Source organism: Monodelphis domestica, chromosome 3 (genome assembly GCF_027887165.1).
Source record: "Monodelphis domestica isolate mMonDom1 chromosome 3, mMonDom1.pri, whole genome shotgun sequence".
Classification (NCBI taxonomy): Eukaryota; Metazoa; Chordata; class Mammalia; order Didelphimorphia; family Didelphidae; genus Monodelphis; species Monodelphis domestica.
Window position 1 is genome coordinate 126939478 of NC_077229.1, and position 10010 is coordinate 126949487.

The 10010-nt window shown below is 39.6% G+C and overlaps 1 protein-coding gene across 1 annotated transcript; it reads left to right on the forward strand.

The window, feature by feature from the left end:
• The first annotated feature begins 7231 nt into the window (after positions 1-7231).
• Positions 7232-9733, forward strand: LOC100032465 (E3 ubiquitin-protein ligase RBBP6-like). Its single transcript, XM_056821028.1, has 2 exons — positions 7232-7513; positions 7592-9733. Exons 1-2 carry the CDS (start codon positions 7232-7234, stop codon positions 9731-9733), a joined length of 2424 nt encoding a protein of 807 aa, XP_056677006.1.
• The last annotated feature ends 277 nt before the right edge of the window (positions 9734-10010 follow it).

Sequence of the window (10010 nt, forward strand, 5' to 3'; positions counted from 1 at the left end):
CATAATATATACTATTTAAAGGTAAGCTGCTATAATTGTTGTTGTTGTCATTATTATCCTATACTCATCTGATCTTTGCCTGTTCATTGATAAAGAAAATTAATATCTAAACTTGGATTGAAATTCTGATTTCAAGGTGTCCTGTGTGACAAGGAAATCACTTTAAAAGACTGATATATATTAATTTAAGGTCGCCAAGGAATTCAGCTATGTAATTCCTAAATGAAAACTCAAGTCAGCAGTCAACCTTTTATGGAGTTTAATTACAAACAAGAGGAAGAAAGGTATTAGAGATAGAGAGAGAGAGGGAGAGAGAAAGCGGAGAGAAGGGAATAGGGCTTAAATACCCCTTCTGTTTAGGCTGGGCCAAAAGGCCCAAGCCCTTAGATAGCTGAGGCAAAGAAAAGAGATCAGTCCCTACCACTCACGTGACCAAAATGGAGAAACAGTCTCAGGGTCCTCCACCTCCAGCTTCCTTCAGAGCAAGCTTCTCAGAGCACCACCTCTCAGAGCAAAAACCTCTCCAACCAACCACCCTAGTCCTCAGACCCCGCTATCTTTTAGGAAACCATCCAAGTTCCCTCCCCTCAGTTCTCACATCTACCAATCACTGTCCATGTCTTCCCTGTGCCAATGGTGGCTCTAGCTTAACCCAGGACCGCCCAGAGGTCTGTGGCTTTGCACATGTCTGTTGGAGGTCATATTCTCAAATAATTAAATCTTGATCCTTTGCTACAGCCCTTCCTAAATCCTGTTACCCTGAGTAGGGTGGAGATTGGAATAATTAAATTTTGATCTATGCTGCAGCCCGTCCTAAATCCTGTTACCCTGAGTAGGGTGGAGATTGGAATAATTAAATTTTGATCTATGTTGCAGCCCTTTCCATTGTTCAGCAAAAGGTTTCTGTCCTAAAGTAATCTTAAGAAGGGAGGAGGAGGAACCTCCCTTGCCAATGGGGTTCACATTCCAATGGTGATATTTCCAACATTCACAAGTCTAAGAAATTTTAAGGTTTACACCTGCATAGAGTGCTGGATTTTAATTTATAAAGACCTGAGTTTGAATCTATTCCGAGGAATTTATTAAAAATTACTTAAGGCTCTCTGTGCCTGTTTTCCCTTCTATAAGGTCAAATAATTAAACTAAACTTGAAAGTATTTTTTGCTCTAAATATATTATTAATCTTTAATTACTTATACCACAATCCCTAGCCTAAATCTGATACTTGAGTTAAAGGTGCTCAGTTTTCCCTTCTGTGCCAGTCTGAATGAAATCAGTCAACAAAACATTTATTAAGTATTTACCATGTGCCAGACATTGAGTGGAAGAAGTCAAAGCTGACTCCCCTCTATAAACTGAAATAGAAAGGTTAATCTGTTGAGAACTATTTCATGTTGCTGCAGTGACTGATGTACTTTGACTTTTGTCTAGATAACTGCTCCTGGTATGGGGACAAACCTGATGGTACTTAGTTACAATGGAGGTAGAGGTACTACAGAGATAGAGAGAGACACTGAGAGATACTGATATAGGGGAATGCTCTAGCGTTTGCCTACTGATGGCTGATGGATCAATCTATTTCCTAACCTCCTCCTCCTCCCTCTTCCTCTCTCCCTCCCTTAACCACCCACTTCTGGAAGCCTTTTGGCTTCCTCCCTCCCCCCTGAGTGGACTATAAAATACTCTAGTTTTCTTTCTCAGGTAAGGGGTTTATTGTGATAACAGGATGGGAAACTGAGGTAAGAGGGTTGAGGGTTTCCCTAATCTAAAATGAAGATTATGAGGACTTGGGAAGTCACAACTGTGATAAAGGGACAGTCAGAGATAGAGGACATCAGTTAAAATCTTTTTTCTTCTTCACAAAGCCACTAATTTCAGAAGCCCCCCTCAAGGGTCCTTCAGCCCTGGACAGAAACTAAATAAGATCAGTTCAGCTTCTTCCCCCTGGCCAGCTTCAACTGCCAGAGCCAGAGCCAGAGTCAAAAGTTCAAGATCCTCCTTCTCCTCTGTGGCCAGACCCCCCAACTGCCAACTCCTGGGAACATTCCATTTGGAACCTTCTCCTTGATTGACAGGCAGGTCAGGTCCCCAGCTTGTTTCTTGCATCTTGGCTTGTCCTGCAAAACCTCTCTCTCTTCAAGTCTCTACCACAAAACTCTCTTCTTATTCCACTTACCTTTTTATTTTAAATAAGCAACTCTTTTTGAGTAGTTATTCATATGAGTGATCCATACATTGAGATCCCAAGATAGGCAAAAGAGAGAAAAATACTGTGAACTTTCCTACCAGTTCCCTTGGTAAGAGCACAAAACTTCATTCAACTTATTTCAGTAACCATTGATTAAATACCTATCATACACTAGGTCCAACTTAATGGATATTGAGTTAACTGAAAACCCCAGAAAACTTTTGTTCTAGTCCTGCTTTTTACACTTGGTGCCTCTTTGGCCTTGGGAAAGTCACTTAAGCTCTCAGTTTTCTAAGTAGCTCTATAAATTTTTATGTTAGAAAAAATGCAAATCTGCACTGATAGACAAAATTTCCTCACCTTGGATTTCCCTATATTGATGAATCAGAAGTCCAGTCCCTATCTCTACTCCTACATGCAAATTGCTGTACTATGTTAGGGATGATTTTTTTAATAGCTAAAAACAAAAGTCCAAGCTTAATGCCAGAAGAAGCTTGAGGAGAGTGACTTTAATTTTTTTGACCCTTATTATACTGAAACCGTACTATAGTCTTTATGTCACCCAAATTCCAGACATTCTAGAATTTCCAGTAGGAAAAGGATGAAAAATACAGGACTTTATTCATAGATTCAAATGGGGAAATTATAAAAGTAAGAATCATGTTGTTTACTATGAGACCCAATTTGGAGAAACTAAGCTCCATATCTGAGGTCTTAGCAGGTCAAGGGTTAAACACAGTTAATTAAAGAACTGCCCCAGAATCCCTCCTGTCTCAGCCCCAGAAAATAAAAATCACTACATTGGTTCTTTTTTTAAAATTGTTTATTAATTTTTAAATTTCATAGAGAAACAATTTTTGACAGTTTCTTTCTGATGTTTTGGGATTCAGATTTTTCTCTCCCTTTCTTCCTACCTCTTCCCAAGGTGGCAAATAGTCTGATACTAAGTTATCCTAGTACTTTCATGCAATACATATTTCCATACTGCTCATGTCATGAAAGAAAATCCTTATCACATATATAATAAAAATCTCATGAAAGAAAGTGGAAGATGACTTCCTTTGATCTACATTTAGGATCCAATTGTTCCTTCTTGACTGTGGATAGCATTTTCATCATGAGTCCCTTAAAATTTTGCTTTACTGATGATTTATTCCTTCACATTGTTCATTGTATGCATTGTTCTCTTTCTACTCACTTCACTTTATATCAGCTCATATAAACCTTTTGCTTTTTTCTAAACTCATTCTGTTCATGATTTCTTATGGTGCAATAGTATTCCATTACAACCATATACCCCAGCTTGTTTAACCTTCTTCTTCTGCATTCTTATTACCTATGTGAGTCTAAATGTGTTCATCAGTCAAAGAGAGATGATGAGGTTCACAATGATGTCCATAAGAATAAAATGATTTGATACATGTAACATTCTCTGTAGCAATACATTATAAAGTGATATTCTAATATAATATTCTAATTAAACTGAAGATCAAACTCTTCCAATGAAAGCTAGCAGACAAAAACCTAGGATGACTTACTCTAGACCTGGAGAGGCTGCTTTTGTGTCTTGTCTGTTTTTGGTTTATGATTAGAGTAAGTACGCTTGGGGGGAGAAATAATCTTCATCTGGAGACTGCAGCAATCCATACACGCTGTGGGTGACCAGAAACTGCAGATGCTAATAGATAGCTCTTTTCCAATGTTCTCATGCAATATTAAAGAGATTTGTTGGTGCTAGTTGAGAGACAAGCCAAAAAGAGGTAGAGGAACTGGTAGGATGATTGCTTTCATAAACCAAAAACATTAGTCTTTAGGAAAATAAAACTCAGATCTGGAAGGAAATTGGAGATCATTTAGTCCAAATTCTAATTTTATATATGGGGAAACTGAGGCCAAGATAGACAAATGAACTTTCTTAAGGTTACATTAAGGTTAGACAATTCACAGAAGCATGATTCTAGCCCCAATCCTCTGATTTCAAATTAAATCCTCTGACCACCTACCACAAGGAAATTGTTATAAGAATCAATATTGCTTTTTTCAATATTATTTCAGAATGTTGGGTGGCATAATAATTTTATATCATAACCACCAATTAATATCCCATTAACATGGATAATTGGATTCTTTAAATGAAATGGATCTTCAAAATAAGAGTCAATCCTCATTTCTTGTGGTAGATAGAGCCTGAGAGAAAAGATTGAGGGGAGGGATTTGTTTGTTTTCCAATGACAACTAAGTGGAATAAGGCAAAAGGAGAATTCTCACTGCATTGCAGTAAAAACAAAAACAAAAACAAGATATTGGAATGTACTGGTGGCAGACAGATCCGAGTCCTAGACAGATCCAAGTTCTAAACAAACAAGTGAATATTGGAAGTAAGATATACTGTAGCAGTTAAAATTAGTTTTCTCTGCTAGAAGTATTATATTTTTAGAGTTTTATTAAAGATTAAGAATTAAAGTAATACAAAATAAGAAAGCACATGCCTAGGAGGGCTGAATGGCCCATTCACTTATACTACATCATGAGAGATGCATCTGCTTGGAAGCAGAAGTAGGAAGAGAGAGAGAGAAAAAGGCAGAGTCCGTTTTAAAAACCCCACTCTCCTTGTGGCCCAGGTGATGACCTCACCTGAAATTATGGGGAACTCTGGGAACTACCAAGGACTCCTGGGAATTGAAGTATGGGGTTCAAATCTCAATTTTTACATTTAACCATTTCATCCTCTGGGAAAAAGGTTTTACCCAAAGGATCATGAAAACATAATCAACTTAAAGATTACAATAATTTGAGGATAAGAGAAAAAAAACAAAACCAATAATTGCTAGACAAATTGACAAAAAGTCAGTTAGGGGTTTGTCCCCTTTGGCATGAAAGTATACATGCAAATAAATGTTCAATCAACCACATCCAAAGTTCATTCTTGATCTTCTTGTGCAGCTTGTGGTCTGGAGGCTTCTGCATGGTGTTTTCTCCAAACAGTTCAGTTTCTGGATTCGGAGAGGTATCATCTTTCTTTACCTAAAATTCTTCTTAAGAGGAATTTTAATTTTGCAATTTAAAATAATATTATTTTTACATTTCCCTGTGAAGAGGGTGATTGATAAACACAGGATCACTTAGGGATGCATGGCTGAGTTATGAGGTATATTAATCAATTGGTAAGAGAAATTAAAAAGACATCAGAAAAATCCAAATTAAAAAAAAATAGTTTCTGGATTAAAATATAGACTATCAAAGCCTTATGTGTAAAAATTCCAAGTAAATGAAAAATAAATCTATAACAGGTCCTTGAATCAGGGCCCAATTAAAATGATCTAAGCAAGTAAGCATTTACCCAGTCAGTAGTCAGGACTACAGAAAGTTTGCCACACTATGAAAGACAGAAAAGGGACTAGATTATAGGAGCCAAGTAGGAGCCAAGTGTGGGGATACTCATCTGTAAGTATTTTCAGAGTGAGTGTAGACACAAGGAAGGCCTATGTTTTAATAATTGTTAAACACAGAAACTATGAGTCTTCACACTAGGTTCAAGTCCTTTTTATTGGCTTGGGAGTGCATCAATCCATCCTGGATTGTTTTATCTTTGGCCCTATAGAATGGCTCTTTTGTGTATATCTTGTCCTGGAATCAGACAGAATCATTAAGTAAACTCCCATAATTTTTTAATACAATTACTGGCATCATTTTTATAGTCTCAAACTTTTGGGGTATGCATTAGCAAATGTATTTTAAACTTATATTACTGAAAAATCAAAAAAGTTAAAGAAAATCTAAATACTGGTGACATGTGCTTCAAATATAAAAAGGAGAGAAAAAACTGAAATAGTACATTGCACATGCAAGAAGAATATAATAAAAGAGTTTTACAAATTCAAAAATGTAGCTTATAATCATTGTGACACTGTGTCAGTTAAGAAAATATAGAGAGGACATCCGGTCAAGATGGCAGATTAGAGGCAGCAAAAGTTCAGACCTCTGAAAACCCATCCTTACTGATCACAAACTGAATGCTCCTAGGGCACCGAAATTCAAACTGAACAACAGGACAGAGCCGGGGAACCCTCCTCCTGGACTCAGATCAAAAGGTACGCCCCCCCAAAAGCCAGAACCCTAGATCACTCGGATCTAAGGGGTAAGTAGAAGTAAGGTCCTAGAACCCATCCCCCCCAATGCAGAGCACTGAGCCCGCGGCAGCAATGGGAACCTCAGGGCCGGCAAAAGGGCCTCAGGGCTGGCTACTCTGAAGGGCGCACCTTGAAAGCAACCTGAGACAGTCTCAGGGGCACACAACACAGATGGCACAGAAATCTTTGTTTGAATTTTCCACAGAAATGCATACCCTCGGAGAACGAAAGTCTATACCATCATAGAAAGAAAGTCGACACCATCATAGAAAGAAAGTTCACACTCTCAGAGAAAAGAAAGTTCACACCATCATAGAAAAGAAAGTTCACACGGTCATAGAAAGAAAGTTCACACCATCATAGAAAGAAAGTTCACACTCCCAGAGACATGGGAGAACTAGTAGGCGGAGAAAGAGGTTTATAAAGCCAGACCAGAGGGCTGGAATTGAGTTCTTGGTTGGTGACTCTGGTTGAAGCAAGAGTCTTGTGCTGGTGGCCCTTGCTGAAGGGACTCTCAGACTCTGAGACAGATTCCTGAGTTGGTGACTAGGGCCAAAGGAGACGCTGATTCTGGGGACTCTTGTGCTCTTCTGACTGGAGATTGGAACTTTGTTGGAGGTGAACTGGATTTCTTCAGAGAAGCCCTTAGGGTATTTAGCTCAAGTGCTCCCTACTTCCAAACTCCCTTTCCCCCTACCCTCCTACTCCCATTCACCCTTGAGTGATTTGAGTATTGGAGTGAGGGTCCTTGGTTCAGAACCCCATTTTTTTTGGGGGGGGGCCTAAATAAGGCTCCAGGTTCCCTCAGATTCTGAGTGTTTTGTGTGTGTATACACATCTCTTCAGTTTACAAAGAGCCAGATACTTCAGAGTGTCACGTCTCATCCCTGAGCCTCAGGAAACTTTTGGCACCATGTCCTGTGTGCATTATAAATTTTCCTCCCAACTCAACTATGGTACCGTTATCTTTGAAGGACCCCACATCTCTGTGTGTGATTTGAAGAAACAAATCATGAAGAAAGAGAAACTCAAGGCTCCTAACTGCGAGCTACACATCAGCAATGCAGACACAAAAGAAGAGTACACGGATGACAATGCCCCGATTCACAGGAATTTCTCCGTTATTGTAAGAAGAGTTCCTGCTGGAGGTATTGTAGCTACGAGCAGGACACGTGTTTTAGATCTAAATAAACGAGTGAGTAGAACCTCAAAAGCAAAACTATCTAATGCATCGAGAAGACAGTTTGATGTGCCTAGTAATGTACCACGGGAGGTGAAAAAGGAAACTCAAATGAAGATTGACTCTTCTGCATCTGCTCCTGTGGCCCAGTATATAAAGTTTGCAAATCTGACTGAAGCCATTGCTTCTGAAGAAGACAAAATTAAAGCAATGATGATACAGTCTTTCCATGTATATGATCCGATCACTTACACGAAGACACCTCCGGGTCCACCTCCACCATCTTATACCTGTTTCCGGTGTGGGAAACCTGGACATTATATAAAGAATTGTCCAACAAAAGGGGATAAAAACTTTGAACCAGTTCCCAGAATGAAAAAGAGTACTGGAATTCCTAGAAGTTTTATGATGGAGGTGAAAGATCCGAACATGAAAGGGGCGATGCTTACCAATACTGGAAAATACGTAATCCCAACTATAGATGCAGAGGCATATGCCAGGGGGAAGAAAGAAAAACCACCTTTCCTACCAGAGGAACCATCATCTTCATCAGAAGTGGAGGACCCTATCCCAGATGAATTGCTATGTCTAATCTGCAAAGATATAGTGACTGATGCTGTTGTCATACCTTGCTGTGGAAACAGTTATTGTGACGAATGTATAAGAACAGCATTGCTGGAATCAGATGAACATACATGTCCAACTTGTCATCAGAATGATGTATCTCCTGATGCTTTAGTTGCCAACAAATTTTTGCGCTGGGCTGTTGATAACTTCAAAAATGAAACTGTTTATACGAAAAAGTTTCAAAATCAAATATGGCCACCCCCACCTCCAAGGCCACTGATGAGACCTCCAATTTCAAGACAGCAGGACCCTTTGATGATTCCAGTGACATCTGCATCTACTCATGCTGCTACTGCTTCTGTATCATCATCCATGACTCCTAATCAGTCTTCCCTATCCTCTGCTGCACCTATAAATCAACCTTCTACTCCAGCATCGGTTCCCGATAGAACTGCCACAGTGTCCATATCAGAAAAACCAGATGGGCCTTTCCGTGATCCTGATAATAAAATCATACCCGCTGCAACTTTGGTATCAGATCATCCCAAAGCTTCTTCATCAACAGCAATTAGTGCACTAATGGAAGAAAAGGGCTCTCAGGTACCTGTACTTGGAACACCTTCTTTGCTTGGCCAGTCCTTTTTGCATGGGCAGTTGATACCTACAACTGGTTCAGCAAGAATAAATACTGCTCATTCTGCTGCTGCTGTTAGACCTGGTTGGGAACCAAGCATAAATCAAGGGCAACATCTTGGTGAATATTCACAGAGGACTCAAGGCCCATCACTACCAGAAACACCTGTACCACCACCTCCTTTGTATCTACTACCTTCCCCCACACTTTGTCTCCCTCCAGGTGTTCCACCACCTCAGTTCCCTCCTCAGTTTCCACCTGGGCAACCACCACTGGCTGGCTACAGTGTCCCTCCTCCAGGTTTCCCTCCAGCACCTACAAATTTATCAGCACGTTGGGTATCAACAGCAGTACAAACAGCTCCTCCAAATACCATCCGAACAACACAAGCTCTCCCCTTATCCAGGGAAGAGTTCTACAGAGAGCAAAGAAGACTAAAAGAGGAGGAAAAGAAAAAGTCGAAACGCGATTTTGCTAAGGAATTGATGGAATACAAAAAGATTCAAAAGGAGCGTAGATGCTCATTTTCAAGGTCTAAATCGCCACATAGTGGCTCCTCTCATTCAAGAAGTTCATATGCCTATTCAAAATCAAGATCTGGTTCCTCGAATTCCCCTTCCTATTCTCGATCCTATAGGCATTCACACCGTCTATATCCCAGAAGAGTCAGAGGGAAAAGTCGAAATTATCGTTCAAGATCCAGGTCTCATGGATATCATAGCTCCAGATCAAGGTCGCCCCCATATAGGCGATATCATTCACGATCAAGATCCTCTCCAGTTTTGAGAGAACAGTCTCCTAACAAGCAGAATATACCTCAAGAAGAAACAGGTCACCGCAGTCACAACAGAGGTAGCAATTACCCAGAAAAGCTTTTAGCAAGAGATGGTCACACCATGAAGGACAGTGCCAAGTCAAAAGAGAAGGATCATGAAAATCCACCAGGAGATGGAAAGGGAAACAAACATAAGACACATCGAAAGAGAAGAAAGGGGGAAGAAAAGGAAGGATTTCCTAACACAGAGTTGCTATAGAGTTCTAAAAAACAAAGGAAGTGTTCATTCCCTTCTCACAATAAGTCTTCACCTGTGAAATGAGCTGGAAAAGGCCAAAGAAAATCATGCAATATCTTTGCCAAGAAAACCCCAAATGGAGTCAAAAGAGCTGGGCCCAACTGAAATAACCAAACAACAACAATTCTACAGTGTGACTCACTTCATCAATTGTAAAGAAGAGAAAAATTCTCTCTATTGAATAGAAAATACTCCGCTAAGAAATATAAATGTTACAGTTTTTTTTTTCTTTAGGGAT